Source organism: Pteronotus mesoamericanus, unplaced genomic scaffold (genome assembly GCF_021234165.1).
Source record: "Pteronotus mesoamericanus isolate MK-2021 breed Mesoamerican mustached bat unplaced genomic scaffold, CSHL_Meso_final scaffold_21, whole genome shotgun sequence".
In the NCBI taxonomy this organism is placed as follows: domain Eukaryota; kingdom Metazoa; phylum Chordata; class Mammalia; order Chiroptera; family Mormoopidae; genus Pteronotus; species Pteronotus mesoamericanus.
In genome coordinates, this window is record NW_026555310.1 from 14,280,030 (window position 1) to 14,306,149 (window position 26,120).

The following is a 26,120-nucleotide window of genomic DNA, read 5'->3' on the forward strand; positions in this document are numbered from 1 at the left end:
GTGTCTCCCACCTACAGCCTGGGGCCAGGGGATTTCGTTTTCACTCATATTTGGGAAGGGGCTGGTCCTTGAGAATCTCAGGTCAGAGAGCTCTCCCTCACTCCCCTTTGACTCTCGCTCTCCCCTTGTTACTGCCTGGTTTGAGCCGTCTTCCTCTCCCTGGTCTGCTCATGCCATAGCCTCAGACCTCGTCTGTGTGATTCAGTACCGCACATTCCCAGTCTATCCTCCACTCTGCTAGTGATTTCTTTCTAAAAAGAAAATATCGTCTCCTTATGCTCCCCATTGTCTGTAAGATAAAGTCTGCCCTTTACATACGGGCCTGGTGACCACTGGCAGCAGGGTCTCCTCTCATACCCTTCCATCCCAAGTTTGGAAGTCCCAAAGGATCTGCTGGTCTGGTCCATGTTTCCTTTCTGTCTCAATATCTTTGCGCCTCTTGTCTTGGACTGGTGTCTTCTTCTGTACCTAGCGGACCTTCTCGTCCTTCAATAGCTGTCTCAGATACCACTTCTCTGAAGTGTTTTCGGATGCCATCCCTCTATTTTTTACTTTCAGCCCCTCCCCCCAGTTTTGAAGGAAGAGGCTTCTCTGAGCTGCCTTTGCATCCTTTAATATTAGGTTCCCACTTATTTAATGCCTGTCTCTTTATTGTAGTAACAACTGTGGTGCTCATGTAAATTTCTGAACAACTGTAGATGTCTGACCACGTATAAAAAAAGAGACCTGTGGCCTGGAAATATTTAGATTATACACAATTAAGAGAATCAGATGTGTTCAGATAAGAACTTGATTTTTCTGCCCAAGATATTAAAAGAACTATTAGTTTATACATTTATATGCCTAAGTTTAGGATCAGAGCCTTGTTTGTTGTAAAGAGTGTAAACTCACTGACCTTTTTCGCATTTTCTGCACTTAGAAACAAGAATGGTACTAGTCTCAGAGGGTCATCTTCAGGATCACTGAGTAATGAGCACTGGCTGTAATGTGTAGTGTGTAGTGCGTTGGACGAAAACAGACAGGTGATAAAGGATGAAGCAGGAGATTCCTGTCCCTCTTCTGCGTATTGCATAAGGAAGAGCCAGGGGATCACTATCAATGAAATTTGTTGCAAATTCATATTAACCTTTGCATATTTTATGGAAATATTTAATTGAATTGCTCTATGGTCATAAAATATCAAAAATATTTTGCTATAAAATATTAATTAAGCACTTTCTTGAAATAACTGCATACTATTTTTTTCTGCATTTGTAATACGCAGCAAGGTACTTTGGGTTTACTTATAACGTGGAATAAATGGCCTTTGTGATATTTGATATTCCAGATAAAATGTATAAAATTTAGGTGGAAGGAGGAGCATATCCATGCAAAGGAGATTGTTTAAAAAAAAAAATCCTCATGCTTTGTGATCACTTTGGAAAAGAAGGTTAAAAATAAACGGTTCCCCTTCTCCTCCGGCCCCCCTTCTCCTGTACAAAAGATAAGGATTCATTTAAGTATAAAATTTGCAAATTTTGCTACCTAAGTGTCATGCAGACTTAGCTGAGTAACTATACTTCCAGTCCCAGGGGGCACACAGGTTTTAATATCTATAAGGTCCCTTTACTAGTTAGCTGTTTTTTGCAAATAGCACAGTTGGCAATAAATTTCGGGAAAATTCAGTTCTCATTACTGCAAATTATTCAAAGTATATCTCCTGCCAGAATCCAGTTCCTTCTCCTTTGGCTAAAATCAGGGCTTAGTGATAGAAAATTGCAGCCAGACCAGATGCAACAAAGAACTATAATAATTGAAATTTAGGCACTATGAAAATAAATTTACAAATAGTTAAAGGTGAAGCAAATGAGAACCTAAACTCTAAATATACCAGGGATTCTAGAATCAGATCACTGAAAGGGACATCTACTCAGGGTCATGTAGTCCATTAGTTTCGCAATACCAGAAAAAGGAATCATTTTTTTTAATTGATTATTTTTTTTAGAGAGAGAGAGAGAGAAACATTGATCTGTTGTTCCACCCATTTATGCACTCATTGGTTGATTCTTGTATGTGCCCTGACCAGGGATCAAACCCACAACCTTGGTGTATCAGGATGATGCTCTAACCAACTGAGCTAGCTACCTGGCCCGGCTGGGAATCATTTTTAAAACGTGAATTCCTGGAATTTATTCTGAGGTTTTGGCTCAGTCAGTTTGGGATGTAGCCCAGGAATATGTGATTCTGATTTGCCACTGGGCTAATTTTATTTGGAAACTACTAGTCTAGTCTAAAACTCTGGTTTTGGAATAAAAATCCTCTTATCAATATTTTGGTAAAAGTTTAGCTCATTTTTATCCGCTCCAGTGATAGAGCTGGATCTTACAAGTACATCTTTTCAGTTTTCTTCAGTGCTATCTTAGACATTTATATTTGCAGTGAGCCAGAATCTCCTTCCCGAGAATTTCCTCTCATTGGTTCTGGTTTCACCTCCCATAGTCACAGAAAACGGTATCTAGTTGTTGAATTTGCATTTCTTTAGTTACTGGAGAACATGCAGCCCTGATAGGTAGATTAGACTCAAATATCTTGTAGCTTTGAGTTAATTTTTCTGCTAGTCATTGAATTTTTAATAATTTATAAGAATTCTGTATATTAAGGGTATTAACTCTTTGTCTTTGTCAGGCGTATTTTTCACATTTGTAATTGGTAATTTATTGATTTTTGTATGTAGATGTGTGAGGGCATATGTGTATAAGTGTACTTATACAATCTTGAATCTCTAGTGAACATTTAAGCTCTTTTCCAGCCTTGTGTCATACAGAAATTTGTCAGGCATGACATTTCTATACAACATCCTACGTTAAAAATTCAAAAATTATCCAATACTAAAACACTGCAAACCATAGAAACAATGTAGAAATAATAACTGCGTGTCAAGCTATAAAGGACATTGACTGTTGAAGGAAAATTCCATTCCCTTTGTTCAAATTAATCTTCTCTGGTTTTTGCTGTAAGGTGTACCTTTCCTTTGAGTGCCCTGTGTGGTCCTTTATGAAAAGGGAAGTATCATTATGTTTCACACTTTTAAGCTTCTGGCAGGCAGAGACTCTTTTTTTAAATTTATTGGAGTGACATTGGTTAATAAAAAATTATATAGATTTCAGGTGTACAATTGTACAACACATCATCTGTATATTGAATCATGTGTTCACCCCCCCAAGTCCAGACACCACAGACAGAGACTCTTAATTTGTTTGCTTATTTAGAACAGGAAGCTTTTTTCCTTTTCTCTCTTTTCTTTTTAACTTTCTTTTGTATCTTTAGTAACCAAAACTCAGCCTCAGACCTGCCTTTAATTGTTTTCAGCCACCTTCAGAGTTTTATTCTCTCTCCTTTCCAAGGCTTCTAAGAGGAAGTGGGAGGAATGAAGTCATTGTGCTGCAAAACCCACTGCTGAGGGGCACTGCTGATGACTAACCCCAAATGCTAGTTTGATCAGGAAAGCACCTCCTCATTAGCCAGAATTCTAGTCCTTACAAGACACAAAACCCAGTGTCCCTGTGGCTAATGGAAGCTAAGCGTAGGCTGCGGTGGAAATTTGGTTTTAGAAATTAGTTATTTGTACACAGCCAAAGTAAACTGTTTAAACACAAAAGACTCATTAGGCTTGGTGTGTTCTAGTTGATGGGCCAAAAGCAAGTATGGTTGAATAACTACCACACTTTAAGTGTGCAGACTTATTTCAGTCCTTAAAGTTAGGGGAGATGATATCACCACATAATTCGGCCAAGATTGCCATGTTTGCTTTTTTTCATAAAGTAGACCGTCCTGTATACCTGTGCTTCTCTTTCCATTATACAGACAAAGCAGTAAATTTAGCAAGTAGGACTTACTGACTGGGTGGTAAGAGAGTGAGTAGGAAGAAAATGAAGATCCCTTCTTTCTGTGCCCACTCTTTCTCCTTTCTGGGATGCTAGCAAGTTAGAGAAACTCACTGAGGTATGAGAGATGGCCAGGCAGCTTGACACTGCTAAGAGTCACTGCAATAGCAAGCTATAGATGTGTAGTTCTTCCACTGAATCAGTATTTGAATGAAAAATTTGTAAGAATAGTGAATCCTAAATGTACTCGTAGATACCATTTTGTATTTTTTTCTCGGTACCCAGCTTCAGTCTGTCTCACAAATGCCCTGGAAAGTACAGTATCCCATTTTAATTTTTTCCTTAGTTGGCTTATGTGGCCTTTCTCTTTAATGGGGGTGGGGTGGGGATGGGGCAGAGTTCAAAAGGGAGGGGAAGGTTAAGTGAGTAAATGTGGTTCCAGTCTTAGACCAATGCTTAGGCCATGCATATTGGCAGAGAGATGAAACACTTTGTCTCTCCTTCACTGCCAAGCTGTAAGACATACATGAGGTAGCCAGCATAAACTCCAAGAGAGAAAATCTATCATTAGGTAGGAATCAGTGAAGAGTAATTGGTGATGTTGATTAGCCTACTGTTGACGCGCAAAAGCAAAGTTGGAGGCTTTCTGGAAGCCCTTCCTGCGAGTATTAGGAGGCAAATGTCAGGTGGAAATTGCAGGTAGTGGGGAGCAGGAGGCACAGGGAGGTACTCTCTTCATGTACGTAAGGAAAAAAAAAAATGACCCACTGAAAATGTTGAAGTCTTAGTTACAACAGTGTCATTTTAAGCCCCCCTGCTGGTGAGCTCAGAATTGACTGTCTCAGGGCCTGGCTTTATGGCAAAAACTTAAGAAGAACAGCAATAAATGTTGAAGGATCTCTGGCTTTCATTGACATTCGTGATGAATTTAAACCTGCATGGTTTTATATGGTAAGCTCTCTTCCCCTCCCCCTTCCTTATTTTTGCTTCCAGTGCCATCTAATTAGCTACAAACAAGTTTTTTCAACTGTGAAAGGGGCTGTCTCCCCACCCCACCTTTTTAAAAAATAACTAGCCATAGCCCTGGGCATGATGGCCTTGACTGACCTTTTTGAGCCGTCCTTTTGACTCATCCCTGCACTGTTTTAATTCTAGGTTTGCTGTGGAATTTGTCCTCCAGTGACAAACTCAAGAATCTCATGATAACCGAAGCCTTGCTTACCCTGACTGAAAATATCATCATCCCCTATTCGGGGTGGCCAGAAGGAGACTACCCCAAAGCGAACGGTGTGCTGGATTTTGACATATTCTACAATGTCACAGGATGCCTAAGGTAATTCCACGCTGCAGCCCCCCTCAAACACTGCATTCATGTCCATCTAAAACTGATCCTCATTACCTTGAGATGCTGTGAAAATTACAAGGATTGTTCTAACTACTAGAACCACAATGTGGAGACAATGGCAAAGGTTTAAGTATCCACAGATTATTGTTTCCAGACATGTTTGATTTTGGAAGCTACCCACAACACGCATAACAGAGAGGATGTCAATTTCAGTAGAGAAATCTGATCTGAACACTTAGCAGTCCATGCAGACTGGCCTTCGCCATCTCTCAGGGTTTAGCGCGGGCTTTATGCTGTTCTTTTATTTACAAAAGTCTAATTTAAAGATATGGTTAAAAAAAATTTTGAACCCAGTGTTTTTATTATTTTATTTTTTATTGAGATATAATTGTCATATATTAGTTTCACATATGTAACATAATGATTCATTATTGTATATATTATGAAATGATCGTCACAATAAGTCTAGTTAGTATCCATCACCATGCATAGTTACAGAATATTTTTCCTTGTGATGAGAACTTTTAAGATATACTCTCGTAGCAACTTTCGAATACCACAATGCAGTTATAATTATAGTTGCTATGCTATACGTTACATCCCCAGGACTTATTTCTTTTACTGGAAGTTTGTATCTGTACCTTTTGACTCTCTTCAACAGTTTTGCAAACGCCCCCCTCCCCCCAACCCTTCTCTCACCTCTGGTGATCACCAGTTTGTGCTCTATATCTGTGATTTTGGTTTTGTTTGGTTTTTTAGATTGCATGTATAAGTGAGATCATATGATATTTGCCTTCCTCTGCTTGACTTATTTCACTTAGCATAATGCCCTCAAGCATCATGTTGTCACAGAAGGCAGAATTTTCTCTTTTTTTAATGGCTGAACACTATTCCATTGTAGGGGGGTGTGTTTGTGTGTACCACATTTTCTTTATCCATTTATCTGTCGGTGGACACTTAGATTGTTTTTGTATCTTGGCTTTTGTGAATAATGCTGCAGTGAACAGGGAGTTCACATATTTTTTTGAGTGTTTTCATTTTCCTCAGATAAATGCCCAGAAGTGGTTGCTGCATCGTGTGGTAGTTCTAATTTTAATTTCCTGAGGAACCTCCATACTGCTTCCTATATATAGTGTCTCCACCAACTTCATTTCCACCAACAGTGCTCAAGGGCTCCCTTCTCTCCCCGTGCTCGCAACACCTATCTGTTCACATTTTGATAACAGCCATTCTAACAGCTGTGAGGTGATACCCCATTGTGGTTTTGATTTCCATTTCCCTGACTAGTGATGCTGACCATCTTTTCACGTACATGTTGGCCATCTTATGTCTATAGGAAAATGTCTGTTGAGATTTTCTGTCCCTTTTTTAATTGGATTATTTGTCTTTTGCTATTGAGTTGTGTGAGTTCTTAATATATTTTGTATATTAACCCTTTATCAGATATATGATTTGCAAATTTTTCTTCCATTCACTAAGCTGCCTTTTCATTTCCTTGATGGTTTTGATGGTTTCCTTTGCTATGCAGAAGCTTTTTAATTTGATGTTATTTCCCTTGTTTATATTTTGTTGTTGTTGCCTTTTATTTTGATGTCAAATCCAAAAAGTCACCTCTAAGACCAATGTCAGAGAGCCTACTGCCCATATTTTCTTCTAAGAGTTTGATGGTTTTAAGCCTTTAAATCACTTTGAATTAATTCTTGTGTATAGTGTAAAATGTTGGTCAGTTTCATTCTTTTGTATGTGGCTGTCCACTTTTCCCAGCACCATCTATTGAAGAGACTTTTATTTCCCCATTGTATATTCTTGACTCCTTGTTGTAAATTAATTGACCATATATGGGTGGGTTTACTTCTGGGCTCTCTATTCCGTTCCATTGATCTCTGTGTCTATTTTTATGCCAATACCCATACTTTAAAAAAAAATACCATATTGTCTTAATTAATATAGCTTTATTATATAGTTTGAAATCAGAAAGCATGATGCCTCCAGTTTTGTTTTTCTTCCTTAAGAGTGCTTTGGCTATTTGGGGTCTTTTGTGGTTCAATACAAATTATAGAATATTTCCCTTTTTTTCCTGTGAAAAATGCAGTTGGAATTTTTTAAAAGATTTTATTCATTTTTAGAGAGGGGGGAAGGAGAGAGAAGGGAGAGGGAGAGAAATGTCAATGTGAGAGAGAAACGTTGATCAGTTGCCTCTTATACACGCCTCAACCGGGGACAGACTTACAACCTAGGCATGTGCCCTGACCAGGAATTGAATCAGCAGCCTTTCGCTTTGCAGGACAATGCCCAACCAACTGAGCCATTGGAATTTTGATATGGATTGCACTGAACCTGTAGATTGCTTTAGGTAGCGTGGACTTTTTAACAGTATTAATTGTTCCAGTCCATAAGTGTGGAATATCTTTCCATTTATGTGTTTCTTATTCAATGTCTTTACAGCTTTCGCCTCTTCATTTAAATTTATTCCTAGGTGTTTTTAAATAGCTATAAAGCAACATTGCCTAAAGTGACAGAATGTCTTGCCATAAGAACAACTACAAAGAAGTTAGTTTAATCAGCATTTCTAAATATTGGGATGAGAAATGCCTGACATGTTTTTATTTTCCCTTGGGCTGTCAGATACCAACTAAATCAAGAAGAAACAGAAACACACACCGGAGGAAATAAAAATGATAGTCTTAACTTCTCTGAGATCGTGTGTATCAGGCTTGCTCATATTTGAAAATAATTACTGTCCTTTGTGTCCAAGGACTAAAAGAAACCAGAGGATATAATCAAAATGAGGCAGCCCCAAAGAAGGCAGGATGCGCTCTGCCTTTCAGTCTTTCCTCTAGTTACACGGTTCATTTGTTTCTGCTTGAGGGAACCTGGGTATTAAGTGAGGAAACTTATTATTGCAAGATGTTTCTCTTATTTCCACATACGGTAATGCATATCAGGTACCACTTTTGCTTAATACATTGTGTTAGCTTCTGAGAGTTTCACAAAGATAAACAGAAAGGCCTTCAGGAACTTTTAATCTAGTGAGGTGCAGATGATTCAAGGATCTAGAATATTGCTGCAGTGAACTGTGTTAGCGCAGCGGTTTTCCGAGTGGGGCCCCCAGGGCAGTGGCAGGAACATCACCCGGAACTTGTTGGAATTCTTGGGTGACACCAGGCCAAGCTGCTGAATCGGAAGGTCTCTGGGTGGGGCCCAGCAGTCCACCTCTAACAAGCCCGCAGGTGATTCTGATGAACTACTGGTGTCAAAGGTCCCTGTGCAGTGCTTCAGGAATGCAGAACAAAGGGCCATTCATGCCATCTGCTCGAGATAAGAAGACATTGAAGAAGAGGCGCCAGGTGAGCTGGGCCTTGGTGGACTATTTAAATAGTCACAAATTCTCTAAGGAGAAGGACTGAATTCTTGAACAGCATAAGATGTACCTAAATGGTCTCCCTTGAACTCATCCTCTGTTCAAGTCCACGGGAACTGCTTTTTGAATGCACATTTGAGCTTTTAAAAATTTTTGATCCATTTAAAAACATTCTGCATTTTAAAATTTCTCTGTAGCTCCCATTACTTTACCATGTACAGCAGAGTTCTTAATGTGGCAGGTGTATCAGTCAGAGTTATTTCAATTGAAAATGGAAGATGCTCAGTTCAAACTCGCTAATGCTGAGTTAAGATTTTTCTTTTTTAACTTCATCTCCTCTTGCTTTTATGCATATTGGGCTCATTCTTGACAAATGCAGAGAAGTGTATGCATTTTAAAAATCTTTAATGCCTGACACCTAGCAAAGTTTCTGGCACATAGAAACCACATATAAAGTATATGAAGGAAAAGAATAAATGAATGAGTGAGCAAAGGAAGATACAGACAAATTAGGGGAATGACCAAGTCTGGCAAGAGTATCAAATTTGTGATGGAAAGTAATCAAGCAGAAGTTGGAAACATAGGCTGAGGCCAGCCTGTGGGGGCCCTGAAGGTCAGGTTAAGGAGTTCATTACAGTCTTCTGTAAGCAATATTAGCTAGTGTGAGGCGGACAGGAATATGACAAGTTCAAGGTGAAGAAGAATTATATCAACAGAAAGGTATATTGAGAAGGTAAAAAATCTTAACTCTACACATGTGACCTCATGTGAGTAGCTTGAAATCAGCCATGATGAAGTATATACCACAGAAATTGGAAAACACTATAAATCAGAGATGTCCCTGCTCCTCTGCCCCCAGAAACTGGTTGTTAATCATTTAACAGCAAACCACGGGCACTGGATTTCCATTAGTTGATTGCTTTAACAGCCGTATATAGATAATTAAGGATATAGGCATATTTTTCCATACACATCCCTTTTCAAAGAAGAAACAGTTTTTTTCTTGAAATTATAAAGCTTCAGCATTTTCCTCCTTTTTTTTCCTTTTCATTTTTTGAGTGGAGAAAACCTAAAATGCCTCATTTAAAAAAAAATACTTTTTTTTATTTGCTTGGGGTAACAGTTAAAATAATTTGATAATTTATTGCAATCAGTAGGATTCTCTTCCAGATATTTCATGTTTCAAAGGACTTATGTGACAATCATAGAATTGTAAATTCCCAGAAAAGCATCAGCTGCCTCTTTTGAGGGTATGCCTCTCCTACACACACTCTCACTGTGAGTCCCTGCTTTTCTGTTTCTTATGAGTAACTGCTTGGGCATGGGTGTGACATGGCTGTCAGATTCATGCATCCTGCCTCGCTGACTGTCACACTGATTGGAAAACCATTGGATGTGACAAATAAAACCAGTGTTTATTAGGGAGATGTCTAAGATTTCTACCAAACATTTATTATTCTCCATTTCTCCGTTATCATTCTCATGGCTTCTTCCCTTTCTTTTCTCCCTTCTTCCCTCTCTTCCCTCCTGAAGTCTGTCATGTCTTAAAGAAGCGGTAGAAGCGCCCTGGCCAGGCGGCTCAGTTAGTTGCAGCGTCGTCCCATGCACCACAAGGTTGTGGGTTCCGTCCTTGGTCAGAGCACATTCCCAGGCCAGGGCATGTGCAGGAGGCAACCGATCCATCTCTCTCTCGCCCCTCCTCCCCTTCTCTCCCCCTTCCTCTCTCTCTGAAGTCAATAAATATATTTTCTGGTGAGGATTATAAGACAAAAAAAAGAGGAGATGGAAACAATTTAGAGGACAGAAATGAATGTGCCTGCAGGGGTCCGGCAGCCACTTAAGTGTGCAGATGGACGACTGCGAGGAATGGTGGGGGCTTTCAAACTAGACAAGGAGGGAAAGTGCTTATCCCCAAAGAGCAGTGAGATTCAAGGTTCTGAAAAACACTTCAGACCAAACACAAACACATCTAGGCAGCCTGTGAGAGCAGTCTCATTCTTCAGTTAAAGAAATTAAGTGCCAGTGACTCTTCCACAATTATAGAAATTTGAGAAAGGCAGCTAGTCCAGCCTTCTTGGGATTTTACCATTTGGTCTGTTTTTCCTCTTGCTCTTATCCCTCCCTATCATTATTTCTTCAGTGCTTGTTACATCCAAAGCACTTTTTAAGTTTCTGAAATTTCAAAGGGGAACGGAACCTATCTCTGTCCTGAAGGAACTCTGGGGTTACTAGGGGAGATACGCACCTGAAGAGATAATCACATTACATTTGATAACATAAAAGAAGCATGAAAGGGCCTAAGGAAGCATTGAGTTGCTTAACTGATGGTGCCAGGGGGTAGGGAAAAAATGTTGACTAAAGAGTCAGACTTACAGAGCTGTTAGAGAATGAGAAAGTATTTGAATGTTTCTCTCAGTCTTGAGCTCATCACTCTATTAATAGTTAGCCCAGTCATTTTTCAATAACGGTCATATTGAAAAAGAGTTACAAGATTGCTGCCTTAGTCTTGTTACCACAATATAACTGCATTGTAAAGACCACCCCAGAGTTTGCCATTATGTTTAGGGTGATAGGGCAAAATGATAAAACATTACTATAGTGCCTTATAAAACATACTCCTTTTTCTTGATTATATGGGGGCCTATACATGCCAGCTGAAGAGGAAAAGCTATTGGTCATACACTTTTCCTACAACTGACTTAACCTTCACTTTTCCCCACATGTGTCATGGTGTATGTAGTAAATGTGTTTTGATAAATGTATAACATGGTTATATGTACTAAAATTTGTGATTGTCTTACAAGAAATTTTCATTGTCATCTATCACTGTAAATCTAGCTGGGGTGGGTAATACTCAGAGGAAGAAAACTTAACCTTTAAAAAGAAAAGCTATACCTATCAGCCTTGTTCCTAATAAGCCATGGGATTAAAGGAATTTCTCCATGTAAAATTTTAATGTATTTAACTACATCTATCTGCTCCACAAATGTTGTTACAGTGAATTTCACCTTTTTATGTTTTTCTGGATCTCAAACTTCAGAACTGTACTGAGTCTGCATTTTATTAATTATCCATTTTCATTCTTTTTACTTTTGCTTATTCATCTGTTATTCTGAATACTCGGGACAGAAAAGGATATTTTTGGTTTAGCCATGTGCATAATCCCAAATTACTATTTAGCTAATTAAGAAGATACTTAATTAAATGAGGGTCTGATTCACCCGATAGCAAAAAACTATTTTTCTTTCTGTAAGGATATAGATCTAAAATCCAGAATTAACTTTCTGCTATAATTTAATTTTGGTTATTTACTTCTGGAAAATAATGTAACATAAAACTAAGCTGAGGCAGTGTAAACCTCTTAGAAGTATCCATGTAGTTCAACCTGGAAAGCGACTTTTCAGAAATGTAAAGACAATTGAATCATCAACTTCAACCTCAGTTACCTGGTTATTAAACTCCTTATATTTGATGTATAAATATAAATAATGGAATTGGCAATGTTTCTAGTAATGTTACACTATAAGTCATAATCTCATTTTATAAGTTGGCTATTTTAGGTATACAAACAAATGTGGTTTAATGAATTTAATTATTTTGTAAATTTCTAAGTAAATTTAAAGTGGTATTTAAATGGGTAAATAAGATCTTGGTTTTTAAAAATGATGTTTGTATAAGCTAAGGCTTAAGCGTTTTAGGTCAGGTCATTATTTTGAAATCTCTCACAATAATTAAATTAGTGAAGTAAACAAATCAAGTAATCAGCCCTGGCCGGCATGTCTCAGTGAGCTGAGCATAGTTCTGCAAAGTCAAAGGTTGCCGGTTCGATTCCCAGTCAGGACATATGCTTGGGCAGCAGGTCTCGTCCCCATTTGGGGCACGTGCAGGAAACAATTGATCGATGTTTCGCTCCCTCTCTTTCTCCCTACCTTCCCCTCTCTCTAAAATAAATTGTTAAAAAATCTTTAAAAAAAAAACACCATAATCAAACAAAACAAACATGGCCATGCTTACCTGGTAACCCCTCTGTTCTCCATGGCATCATCAAGCAGCACAACCACAAACAACTCCCTTGCAAAGGTCCCCTCTTCAGACTAAATTTTCTGTTCATGGCCTTAGCAGATAGGCCCAGATTAAAAGGTTGTACTTCACAGAAAATAGATGACGTTTCTGTTTGTCAAAGAAACTGTTGTTACCTATTAGTCGATAAATATTGACTGCCTAGTTTGGGTCTGGGATAACTATTTAAGAAAATACATGAATAGGGAAAATATGGAGGAAGAAGAATCAGCAAAGGAGACAGAAGAATTATTTTTATTATATCAAGAAGACTTAGTTTATGAGTTGTCTTGAACAGATAGGGAAACTCCCAGGAATGATTTTGTCAGAGATTTTTAAAAACTTTTTCATGTTTAAAAAAAGAAATTGTGCATGGCTTACAATTTAAGATAGCATTTTCTTAACTATATCTTATGACACTGAAAGTCTTTTAAAAAAAAAAAAATCTGCAGACTATTATCATAGTCAGAACTACTATTAAAATTTTTTAATCCATCATTATTTTTAAAATGAGTGATTTGATATATTCAGATAAAGCCGCTAATAACTCTCTTGCTATCCTGTGGTTAGAATCCATCCATCTTGGAGGTGCCGGCCATCAAAGCATCATACTGTTCTCTCCTTGAGCATCTTCATCAGTTCTATCTAGTCTGGTAACTCGACCTCTTCTTTAGATGTCAAGAATGTCTACTCAAGTTCCAGGGGCTTCTGGGAATATTTCAGAAATTCATTTGCTGTTTATAATTGATTTTAAGTGGAACTTGGCACTCTACCTTGAACAGCCTGCTAAATCAAGGGGAAATGACTGTTGCCTACCAACCAGATGATTACCAGCTGCACCGACTACTCAGAATGCCTTTGGAAGACCAAAAAAAATGCAGGGAAGCAAAACTAAAGGATTTCAAGGGTAGATTTTTCTCCTCCACGTTCTGGTTTCTTGATGTGTAACAGATGCTGACATATCTTTGTTCAGTTAATGTTCCTTGTCCAAAAGGAACAAAACATGTAGGTGGTAGAGCTTTGTTCTATCTCCCAATGTTGCTTCTGTTTGCAGATATAACAGTTGACTTAGGCTGATGTTTGCGGATACCCTCAGGATCTGATGTTGACTTCGGAAAACAGACAAGCCCTTCTTTGAGCAGCGACTTTTATTGCTCTGCCAGTTCAAATGAGGCTCCTCTTTTGTTCTGTGCAACCATTGCTGCTTTCTCTGGGTTAATCACAGACAAGGCCCAACTGTCTGAGATGTATCAGCTGAGAGTCAGACAAAAGCCCAGACCTAAATCTCAAATACCAAGAGGAAGAAGGATGCCTCCTTATCAGTCAGTGTCTTATCAAGTGCCTCTTGGGTCTTAGAATGGACTCTGACCAAGTACTTAATTGACTGATACTACTGCACAATTTACAACCCTTGATATTAGGAAGCCTATAATTGTTGGTGAACAGGAAGACGCACCCACAATTTTTTAAAAACTATTGAGGTGATCACTGTCTCAGTGTCCTAGTTAGAACTTCAAGACTGGCCCCACAGGCAGTAGGTCTTGCATCCAATGCGCACATATACAAGTGTTGAATATTACTAGGAAACTGCACCTATTACCTGTAGAAATGGTCCCATTTAAAAAAAAAAAAATCTCTGCCCCTGAGAATTACTTATTTTGTTGGCAAAGTGTCTTGAAAAGATTCACTCCACCCTGTTATTATCTGCTATTTTCATGTCCTGGAAATAATTGTACCCTTTTACTTTAAACATTTCATATCAGCACATCGTTTCCCCAGGCCGGTTGGCCATCCACCGAGTTTGGACTTTCAGTGCTGGCAGACGGGCTAATAGACAGCACACCTGCGTGTAGCCACGCACACACAGCCCTTTTATGGAAGCGCCAGTGAAAATCCTGTTAGAAGCAGGTAATTCTGATTTTAAACAAAGGGTTAGAAGTCAGGATTCTGAATGAGATTTTAGCGAACCTTAATATCAGGAATTTTGTGAAAATTACAGTTCGTGGTATTTGTAAAATACTTACGGTACTGTCTAATACACACTTAAATTGCAGCTACTTTTATCATTTGGAATTGTCCATTCTTTGATGTGCCATATGAATTTGTTTAGTCACACTGTCCTTAATCTCAACAAAGACACACCATTCTTTCTTTTCATTCTAATATGGCTCAGAGTGTTTGATTTTTCCCTTCTTTTCGTTGTGACACTGAGGAATGAGTGAGATTAGTGCTTCTGGGGCGAGTCATGAATTGCTTATTTGCTTTCAGATAAAAACACCTGAATCCTAAGTATGTGAAGTTCTGTTCAGAGAGGTACACAGTTCAGTCTATTTTTCCCACACCTTACAAGTCATATCACCAGGAAATTCTCCTAATATCAAACACAAGTTACAGTTCAAGCTGGCATCCTCTCATTCAGGCCCAGTGGAGGTAAAAAGCTCTAAAATAATTCTGCCTTTCTGTGAGAAGTTGTTTTATCTTCTCCACTTCCCCTTCCTTAGGCGGGGGGCGGGGCGGGGGGGGGATGGGGGAGAGCAGGGAGGGGAAGCAAACTCCAACACCAGTCTAGACCTGGTTTTTAAATTTAAACTTTAGTATGCAATAGTATACAGTTTTAGTTTCCTAAATGGTACCCCCATATTTACTCTGATTTCTGTTGGCTTATACCAGCTGAAAATAAACTCATCATTTAATGTAATTCAAACAATAGACACTAAATTAAATATTTCCAGTATATTCATTGGTAACTCTAATAATCAATATTTATTGAGTAACTACTCTGTATGCTCATTCTCTTCTACATTTCAACAAGATAATCATTTTTGATATATTTTGTTTATAGTTTTGAGATATTTTTCCATATTAAACCTCTCTATTGAGCTATATATAGGAAACAGTTATAGATAAATATTTCTCAGGATTCAGGAGATATATTGTAAAAGGATCAATTCTGCCTAAATTAGCCATGTTAATCCTCTGATTCCCACAAAGTGAAGTATTAGCTGTTGAAAAATACTTCAAGATGGATATATTATTTTCTAATAACTATTGGGTGGTATAATAATGAATTCCTTTCCGACTAGTGACTTCTATTCATGGATGTAGTGCTATAAAGTGATACACCCTTATCATTCATATTTCTGGGTGGTTGAGTAAGGGAGGAACTATCTTTGATATGCAGAAGCAAATACTGAAGCAGTGGGGTTCCATGTGCTTTCTGTCAGCAAAGGTATCAACTGCCAGAAACCCCTGATAAGTCCCATTTCAAGCAAGTAGAGCCTGGATAATACCCAACAACCAGACAACAGTTAGTGCGTGTGAACTGTCAGTGCTGGCAAGCTGCATCACCATTCTCACTCAAAATAAACACCCTGAAGTTAAACAAAGCTAAGTCACCCTTCTGGGTGGTATGTAGTGGGTTTAGCTAGTGAGAAAGACCAACCTTTGTCAGAGCAACCTTAAACTACTCTCATTTTTCCAAGCCAGAAGTTGAAAAGGTCAAAGGAAGCTTTAAAGCACGATAGCCTTGTCTTGGAATTGGGGACATATGGTATTTACTCAACAAATGGCAGACTGAGGGAATGTTAAATGAGTGTTGCTCTGCTCTGAAGCCGCCCAGGGCACAGAATGAAGAGCAGCTCTCCTGTCCTGACTTGACCACTAACTTGCTGTCAGCTGGAAAAGTAACTGAAAGTCTTCGGACGTCAGTTTTTCCAGGTGTAAAATAAGGAGACGGGCTCAGAGAGTAGATGGAGGATTGGTTCAAATGATCACTTCTTGAGAAAAAAACTATAGTAAAAATGGTTTTATTAACAGTTTATGAACCCTTTCATTGTCTTTTTTTTTTTTTTTAATGTACAAAGTGTCAAAGTGTTTCAGGTACAGTAAAAATTTAGTGAGGAAGCTAATCTTTAATTAGAAATGTCAAAGAGAACCAAAGTCACAGAAGGGGTTTTGTTAAAATAAAAAATTGGTTGTATCAATTCAGCAACGTTTAAATTGCTAGAATATCCTTAGTTTTAGGTGTATTGGTGTTACCTCTTCAACTATAAGGCTGAATCATGAAATTACATTTTTGCGGGTTGAAACAGTCAAGTATCTTCAGTTTCCACCTGTATACGTGAGTGGGAGCAGGGCACAGTGCTGCGTGCTCCTCCCTTGCTCCCTTTAGTTCTTGCTGTAACGCTGGGCACGCTTGCTCTCTGGCAGTATGTATTGAAAGTAGTATTTGGGAGCGGAAAGCCTTTTTGAAATCACCTAGTGCAATATATTATTTTTAAAATGAAAAAAATGAGACCCCAGAAGTTCTCAGAATTGTTAGTTCTTTTGACATTCAGGATGACACTGAGACATTATAAACACGCCTTTAATGTGCTTTGAATATTCTGCCTACCAGGAAAAGGAACTAGTCTGATAAATTTTATAGGAATAGTTCTTAGCAATTGAAGTTAGCAAAAGGCATTGCTTTATTTTTTTGCCATTCTTACTGACAAAGATGTTAACATTTTAGGGGAAAATATTTTTAAATGTCTGATGCTAACAAGAAAAACTTAAACCAATGGAATATGGTAACAATAATACCTGAGTATAAGCATGATCCCCAAATGCATTACTGTATTCCGTAAGCTTCAGTTCTCTATAAGGAAACAACCTCTACTTGTAGATTTAGTTACTGTTTATAGAAAGGTGCCGTGGCTTAGCAAAATTAGAAATAGACTAAGTGCAAAGAGATTTATAGGTCATTTTTAACTTAGGTCTAACACACTGTGAAACCCTGCATTTTTCATGACACCTCTCTGCCATTTTAAGTATAGAATCATCAGTTTTTAGAGCATCTGATTTAATATTTGTCAATAACAGCTTTCACTGAAACCTACAAAACTCCCACATAATATAGTCCAACAACCTATTTTTATAAATGAGGAAACTGAGATTCAATGAATTTTAGTAACTCTTTGTATGTTACACTTAAGGCACAGAACTAGTTGGGACTTCACTATCTAGTACACCATGTATGTTGTCATTTGTTCTGTTAATTGCAAAATCTTCACCTCATATGTATACCCTGTCAAAAATGGGGTAAAGACTAAGTAAGTAATGCTATGACCTTGTTGCTTGGAATGAAGTAGACGGAAGACTTTTATTGATGGTGATATGTTATATGAATATATTTGGAAGATGTGTCCAAATTTAATGACCACTGAGCAATTGATATAGACCCCAGGACAAGTCAGTCTATCACACCTTGGCAAATTTGACAGTTTTCCACACCCTTGGAAGAAGCATCAAGTAAAGCTTTGAAACAAAGGCCTTTTGGATGCATGGCCTAAGTCCTGTGACTTTTTCTTTGTCTTTTTCTGATAGAAACATGAGCTCAGCTGGCCCAGATGGGAGGAAGGTGATGAGAAGCTGTGATGGACTCATTGACTCACTGGTGCATTATGTCCGAGGAACCATTGCAGATTACCAGCCAGATGACAAGGTGATGCAAGAGTTAAATATTTTACATAGTGAATTATTTTATCTTACTCTGACTCTTCTGAGTGTCCTTCAAGTAGCTGTTTGGGTTTAGCTTTATTCATTAACTCATTTAGTGAGCTTGAGATTTCCCATTCATGCTTAGAAAAAGTAAAATCTATTCAGGCCCATTTTTCTCCTTTCCAGACCTAAATTTCCAACTATTTGTTTAACAGCTCTGTGTAGATATTTGAAAGGAACCCAAATGCTATGTGATTAGCACTGAACTTAAATTCATCTCTTGCTTCATCCCCAAACTTTCTCCTTCTCTTTGTAATCTTTGTTAATAATTACCACCATCCACCGAATAAAAATAGAAATCCGAGTAATCTCAGACTATCCCGCCTCACAGCTCGCATCTACCGAGCCGCAAACATGTGCATTCTCCCTCTGAGGTGCCCGTTGGTTTATCTACTCCTAGCTAATGCCACCTCTGTAGTCCTAGTTTGTGCGCCTTGCACACTGATTATTGCACTTGTCACCTGATTGGTCCCGACAAATAAATAACATCTCTTCCTGTTTTCCAACTGCTCATGGTTAGTACGTTATGTACTTAAAGTACAGAATCATTCTGAACACACTCTTAAAAAGTAAACTAAGAAGGCTTTCCAGTGTTTTAAGAAATTCAGCCTTTACTCCTTAGCATTTTGCTCCTGACCCTTTATGATCCAGCCTGAGCCTTTACAGCCATGCTCATTCCACTCCCTGGGCTGTCTGCAGTCTAAGCATCCAGTAAACCTTGTGACTAGGTCCTGCGACATCACACTTGCAGAGGGAATTGATATGTATGTGATCAATGTTCATGTCTTGTTTTCTCAGGCCACAGAGAACTGTGTGTGCATTCTGCATAACCTCTCCTACCAGCTGGAGGCAGAGCTCCCAGAGAAATATTCCCAGAATGCCTATATTCAAAACCGGAATATCCAGACTGACAACAACAAAAGTATTGGGTGTTTTGGCAATCGAAGCCGGAAAGTAAAAGAGGTATCTTGGGAGGGCTTTGAAAGAAAAAGTGTTCGCGTGTGTATATTTCTGAGTACTTAGTATACAGGGGTGGGCAAGAGTAGATCTATAGTTGTGAGTACATGAAACATGGAGTTTATTCTTGTATTATTATTTACTAATTATTATATTATTTTTCCATACGAACAACTGTAAACTAGCTTTTCCCCACCCATATGTCAGGCATTATTTTGAGTTATTTTAATCCTTATATCAGTGTTAGAAGGTGTATGCTGTTAATACCCTCATTTACTGAAAAGGAAACAGGTACAGAAAGGTTAATCAGTTTTCCCAGAATAATTTAGCAAATTAGTAGAGGAGATGGAATTTAATTCCAGGCAGTCTGGCTCCAGATTTGCATTGTTAGCCATTAAACCATACTGCTTTATTCCCTGTAGATTAGGAAATAGGCTTAGTGCAACGTGGCCGGTGGTATATGTTGTTTTAAAATTAAAAACAGCCCTGATATTCAGAGTTGGACATTCTAAAAACAAACTTTGGACATCCTATGGGCAAAACCCATAGAAAGGAATACTGTCCATACTGGCATTCCATGAAAACTGAAAGAATTTGGCCTCTTCTACTCCTCAGAGTATTGTGGCATTTGTGAACTTGGAAACAACTGGTAAATTTAGAATCCTGATGTGATCCCGGACCACTTTGCTAGACTCTGAGGGAAGAGGCCTGTCTTTCTTATCTTCCGAGTGTTTGTGCCTAATTTAACTTCTAGTTTAACAGCAGCCTGAAAACTATTTTAGAACAGCCTGTACTCTATTCTCTGAGTTCTTTCTCACTGAAATGTAAAGGTGGGGGATACAGGATGTTGCTAGGGAGACGACATCATCATGGGCTAAAAGTTACGTTATTGGAGGTCGTACACATTTGCCTTTTCATTTCTGTTCCAGGGTCCTGTTAAACAAATTATTAGTCTCTCTAAACTAGACAGTATTCCTAGTCTCTTGGTTTGGGTGTGGAATTCTAGAAATCACTTGGAGGTATTAATTCTAGATTTCGTCATGTGTGTGGTTAGCAATACCAGGACCTGCCGATGCTAGAGGAGAAGAGCAACCCCAAGGGCGTGGAGTGGCTGTGGCACTCCATCGTGATACGGATGTATCTCTCCTTGATCGCCAAAAGTGTCCGCACCTACACCCAGGAAGCGTCTCTGGGAGCTCTCCAGAACCTCACGGCAGGAAATGGACCAGTGAGTATCACGCCTGTTTTTCTTCTTTTTAAAGTCATGACAATATAGACGTGCCTACATTAGGTTTAGAGATGAGATAGTGAGGTTAAGAACAAGTTTTCTCACTTGAGAGTTCTCAGGAATTGCCAGAAAGTTGCAGGATTCCAGAAGTTTCAGCCTCATTTTCTGCCAAGCCAAGTCACTGCGCGTGAAAGGCTCATAGATTCTGATACGAGTCAGAGCTCTCTCAGAATCCTACCTAAACTGGCTTAGGTTGTCGGGGGCGGGGGGAAGGGAAGGAAGTAATTTCTTGGCTTATATAACTGTGAAGTCCAGGGTGTGTCTTCCTTCCATCATGGCAGGATGCAGGCACCCCAGCGATCGTAATCCTGACTGTCCCTGGGCTCTGTTTTCCTCTGTTGGTTTCATTCTTAATGCATCTCTACCTGTCAAAGCAACGATGGCCACTGTTGCTTTCAAGCTTACATTTAATCCAGCCCAATGTTCCCACAAGAAAGGAAATTAATTTCCCCAGTTGTCCTATTAAGAACTGAGTTAGTTGCCCTTTCCCATTTCTGAACCTGTGGCCTGGGCCTGCGATGTTCTCATTGGCCGGGTTGGGGAAATGTTGCCCACTTGTGAATTTCACAGGTGCGGGTTTGATCAGGAGAGGGTCACCGCCACTTGCCCCACTGAAATGCACTGAAATGGGGACGGAGTAGTGGCATCTCAGTGGAAAAGCAGAGCGTTCTCACCAAAAGGAATGATGGGTGCTGGGCAGGCGAACACACCAGATGCCCATGGCAGCGTGGAGCTGGAAGTGACGTCTGTGCTTTTGTGTCCAGGGACTTCAACTACACAATAAAGAGCTGCTTCTCACTTACTTTATATGAGCGCAATCAAAATGTGAAAAACAGTAGAAGCTTATTCCCTTCCCCATGTATTTTGCATCTTGCTACACATAGTTAGGGAATCTATACATATTTAACTCTTTGAACTGAACTTATTATATTCTTTGCCTTGATCATAAAACGTTTAGAATACATTCTCCCAAAACAGTTCATATGGCCATTGTCCAAGTATCCATCTTTATAGGGAAAAGCACTCTTGTAGATTACAAAAAATATTATGCATTCTTTATTTGAGAAACCAAATTCATTCTTTAATGTGTTTACATAGAAGTTTGCTATGTTTTGAATAATATTGTAAAGTACTAAAACCAACATTTACCTTTCACCATGGTTAAGAATACAAACTTTTTGTGTTTGATTCTCTGTAAAATATACTTTTGCACAAACAGAAATGGTTAACTACCAAAAGGGACGTCAGTTTATCATCTTACCTTCTCATTTTCCCATGCTAAGTTTCCCAAAGCCATTTCTGTCACTTTCCCAAACCAAAGAAGCCCTCTTACTAACTACCGGCCAATTTACAAGAAAATGTCAGAAATTAAATTGCGCTGTGTGTGTGTATGCATTTAAGCTTATTAAGCACTGAGTATGACTCACTAGGAGCAAACCTCTAAGCTTGGATTTTAGCCTCCGGCATTCCAAGGACTCTCATGGAATCCAAGCCATGGCGACATCTTCATCACTGCCCTGGTTGTGCCAGAGCATTTAGAATCATCCCTAGCCTTGGAGCAGGCCAGTCCCTGAAAGGAGGCCTGCACTAAACTGGTATTAACCTATACTCAAGGCTGTAGAATTGAGCTTCCCTGGAGATTTACAGGAGAAATCATTAGCAACATGGGACAATGTTATAAGGACCTTTTGTTCTTATGGGTTGAGATGGTTTTTATTAAAAATTTGATTTCTGTGATTATCTTTTCTAATCATTGCTTTTCCTGATGTTGTTATGCTTAGATAGTGTGATAAAATGTCTGCTTGGTTTTGCGACTTCTAAAAAGAATCATTGAATACAAAACCATGAAAAGCAGACCATTCACATAGTTCCAGAAAATATCCAGTCTGTAAATATCCAGTCCGCAAACCTTGAGTTCATAACTGAGATGGTGTCAAGCAATTACTGACTATATACCTCAAATGGCAAAGATCCTCAGCTGAGATAAATAGCTTCATAAAAGATAGATTATAGGATTTAAGTATAAAATTGTGACACAATTTCTCACCAGTAAAACTACCTTATTATAAACTTTATTAGTTCAAGACTGACAGCTGCTGGAGGGGTAAGAGAAGGGTGCAAAGAAGGGAAAGGGACTAGTCAAAGAGCATGTATGCGTGACCCATGGAGGGCAACGGCACGGGGGCTGACGGCGGGGGCGGGCTGGGCAGGAGAGGGCAAAGGAGCAAAAAATTGGGACAACTGTAATAGAATAAACAAAAGTAAATAAGTAAATAGACTTTATTAGTTCAGCTATAATGGTCATTCCAATAATTAAATAAGGAAAGGGGATAGATCCGTAAAATTTACCCATTTAGCAAACTACAATATAAAGTAAAAATTTATAAGTACAGTATAAATTAAAAGTATAATATAAATTTAAAAATTAAGGTACAAGCTTTTAGTTATAAGATAAATTTAAGTCCTGGGGATAGAATGTATAGCATGGCGACTATAGTTAACAGTACTGTATTCTATGTGTGCAAGTCACTAGGAGAGTAGCTCTTAAAAGTTCTCATCACAAGAAAGAAAAAAAAATTGTAACTATATGTGGTGATGGATGTGAACTAAACATATTGTAATCATTTCATAATATATACATCAAATCATTACATTGTATGCTAAAAACTAATGTTATATGTGAGTTATATTTCAAAATAAATAAATATATGGATTAAACATAGCATTTTAAAGGTCATTGAAATAAACAGATTTCCAGTTATTAAAATACTTTAAAATAACTTAGTTTGATCTTTGTCAGAAAAAGCAAAATGTGTCCCCTACCATATCATACTTTACCCCAAAATCAATTCCAACAGCATTTAAACATGAAAGATAAAACAATAAAGCTTCTAAATGATAACATGGAAAAATATCTTCATGACCTAGAATAGGGAAAGATTTCTTAAAAGTGGACACAAAAAAGCACTAACCATAAACTAATTATTTTATAAATTGACTGCTTTAAAATTAATAACTTATGCTATTGTGCTATCAAAAGACATTTTTCAGCCAATAAAAAGACAAACCACAGAGTAGGAAAATATTTTTATAACATATATAGGTTAAAAATGGTGGTATCAAGAAAATATTAAACTTATCAAGTTAACAATAAAAAGGTAGACAACACAGTAGGAAAAGGGACAAGAGACTTACCAGGAACTTCACAAAAGATGATACAGAACTGGCTAATAATCATTTGAAAACTGTTCAACCTTGTTGGTAAACAGGACAATATGAACTAGAAGTGCCATTTGCAAACGGTTGACTGACTGGTTAACCCCGAGTAATTGTCAGTCCTTCTCACATATTCGCCAAAGCTGAAATACAGAATCTCTCTTTGGTAAATCTGATTGTTCATTTTCCTTACTGAACCGATTCTAAAGAGCATTCCGTTTCAGACTGCTCTTTTCCCTCAGTGAATCCAAATTAATAAGACTAGGCTATGCTTTTCCCTGGTTGAGTAAATGTCATTTGAGGATCCAGAGTTCACCTAGGCTTGTGTGTTTCCAGTGATTATTTTTATACACTAACATCAAAGCCCTTTATTATATATCATTAAGTGGTATAGTACGTTATACGTATAAAGCAAGATTTTAATTTTAAAAACATCTTGTATTTTAAAAGAAAACAAAAATTTTAAGAAATAATTACCTGTGACTCTTTAATCTGTCTTGTTTCTCTGAGGTGATAGTAAATCTTCAGGAAAACTTGATAGCAGCATACAGTTCATTTCAATAAGCATTTATATAGGACCTGTTGTATTTTAAGCACCATACAAGGCATTGAGGGAAAAAAGAGATGGATAATTTACATTTTCTCCTTTCAAAGAGTTTTTGTTCTAATAGGAGAGATACGCAGGCTAGTATAGTTGTAACCTAAAGAATTAGGGAGTAATGGTAAGGTAAGAGGAAAGAAGATGCCAGACAATGAAGGATTGTGTATGCCATACTAAGACATTTCAACATCACTCTTAAGGCAATTGGGAGTCATTGCAGGGTTTAAACTTGAGGTGGAACATAAGAAGATTAAATTTTAGAAGGATCCTTCTGGTGTAAGGCTTAGGAATTCCCCTTAGTATCTAAGAAACAACTAGTTGACTAGCAACATTTGGTTCCTAGTGGAGATTGGAGACTGCACGTTTGCAGAGGTAGCAACCTGCAAATGTACTATTTAGCAATATTTGGTGACCAAGTATAAAATCAGTTTTTCAGTTTTAGTGAATGGGTGGGGGGAAAGCTAGAATGATAAAGGAGTTAAGGGCGTTGGAAAGATAGTATTTGATGTGATGGTTCCTGTACCCTAATCTAGATAAGAAAGAAGTTTAAGGCAGGAAAGAATCGATAACGGGAAGAGTGGTGAGTAAAAGTTGAGATAAAGGGGCAGTAATTCTTGGTGAGGCTGAGGAAGAATACCGTAGGAGTGAGGGGGAGAAAGCAAGGAGAACGGGAAGTTGTGTTTAGAGTCTAACAGTGGAGTTTATGTTTTCAAAGTCAAGCTATATCTGGGGGAATACAGATTCTGTGTGACCGTGGAAGTGAATGACTTACGGATGGAGGAGATGAAGGTCAATGGCATGCAGGAGGTCTAGGAACTGCGAGGTAATCTATGTCATCATCTGCAATGGATAGGAGGTGGAGAAGGCTCTGAGGCCCCCAGTAGATATTGGGAAAGGACCAGCAGTTCCTGAGATGACAAAGAAAATGCTGTGGGGGTGACAACAGCTGGGTGGCAATGAGTCAGAAGAGTAGAGTTTTGCATATGAGGAAAGACATAAATATCCAGAGGAGCCATTGGGAAGAGAGGGGAATGCTAAACCTACCTTGTGCCCAAGACACGGGGTGTACGGAATAAATAACCTTCTCTCTAGATAGCCACAAGGGAAGGATTCTTCTCCCAGGACAGCAAATAGTCTAAAAGAATGTTTTATGAATTAGTGAAAGAAAAAGTATCTTGTTTACAGTAAAACGCACATTCTAAAATAGTGGCTATTAAATTTTTTTAAGTCAAGGGGGCTTTGAGTATCTAATAAAAGTCATGGACCTTCTTCCTGAGAAAGTTTATTATAAACACAGAAGTCGTTTTAAGGACCTCCTGTCCCCTCCCTGAAACCTGTGTCGGACCTACATTAAGAGCCCCAGTTCTCCTGGGCAGTGGGGGGTGGAAGGAGGACAGCAGTCCGTCGGCGGTAAGCAGGGTTTAAATAAGATAAACAGAAGATAAACCCTGAAAAATGGTCATGAATGGCAGAAATTTCTGGCATGGATGACCTCACATCTGCTCCAAATACAAATCTATAAAGTTACTGCCACACAAGCGGAGGCGTCAGTATTGTTGGAGGTTTGTTGATGCTGGGAAGAGTCTGGTCGTAACTCAGACGCCCTGAAAGTAGGGACCAGCCTAATTCCAAATGGGATTTGCCTCTAGCGGACATGGAGCCTTTGACACAACAGAGAATTACAGATAATCTAACTAGCAATACATTTCTTTATTTAAAAGTCTAGTGTCTCTTTCAGAATAAACTGGCCTTTATAAATGACTGTTTATTAAAATATGTAAAATGCCAAAATTTGAACAAGAAAAAACAAAAGACGAATAAGCCAACAACCAATAAATACAGTGTAACTTTGATTTTAAAACATTGTCTTTATGATGTTCTTGTCATGGTGA

General features: G+C 38.4%; 1 protein-coding gene across 2 annotated transcripts in view; it reads left to right on the top strand.

Moving 5' to 3' along the window:
• Positions 1-26,120, top strand: part of PKP2 (plakophilin 2) — a 75,441-nt gene that overhangs the window by 40,104 nt on the left and 9,217 nt on the right. For both annotated transcript variants that reach the window (XM_054591258.1, XM_054591259.1), the window contains exons 6-9: positions 5,019-5,196; positions 17,993-18,110; positions 18,965-19,129; positions 20,178-20,351. In XM_054591258.1, the coding sequence (XP_054447233.1) occupies positions 5,019-5,196; positions 17,993-18,110; positions 18,965-19,129; positions 20,178-20,351 (635 nt within the window). The remainder of the gene's footprint in view (positions 1-5,018; positions 5,197-17,992; positions 18,111-18,964; positions 19,130-20,177; positions 20,352-26,120) is intronic.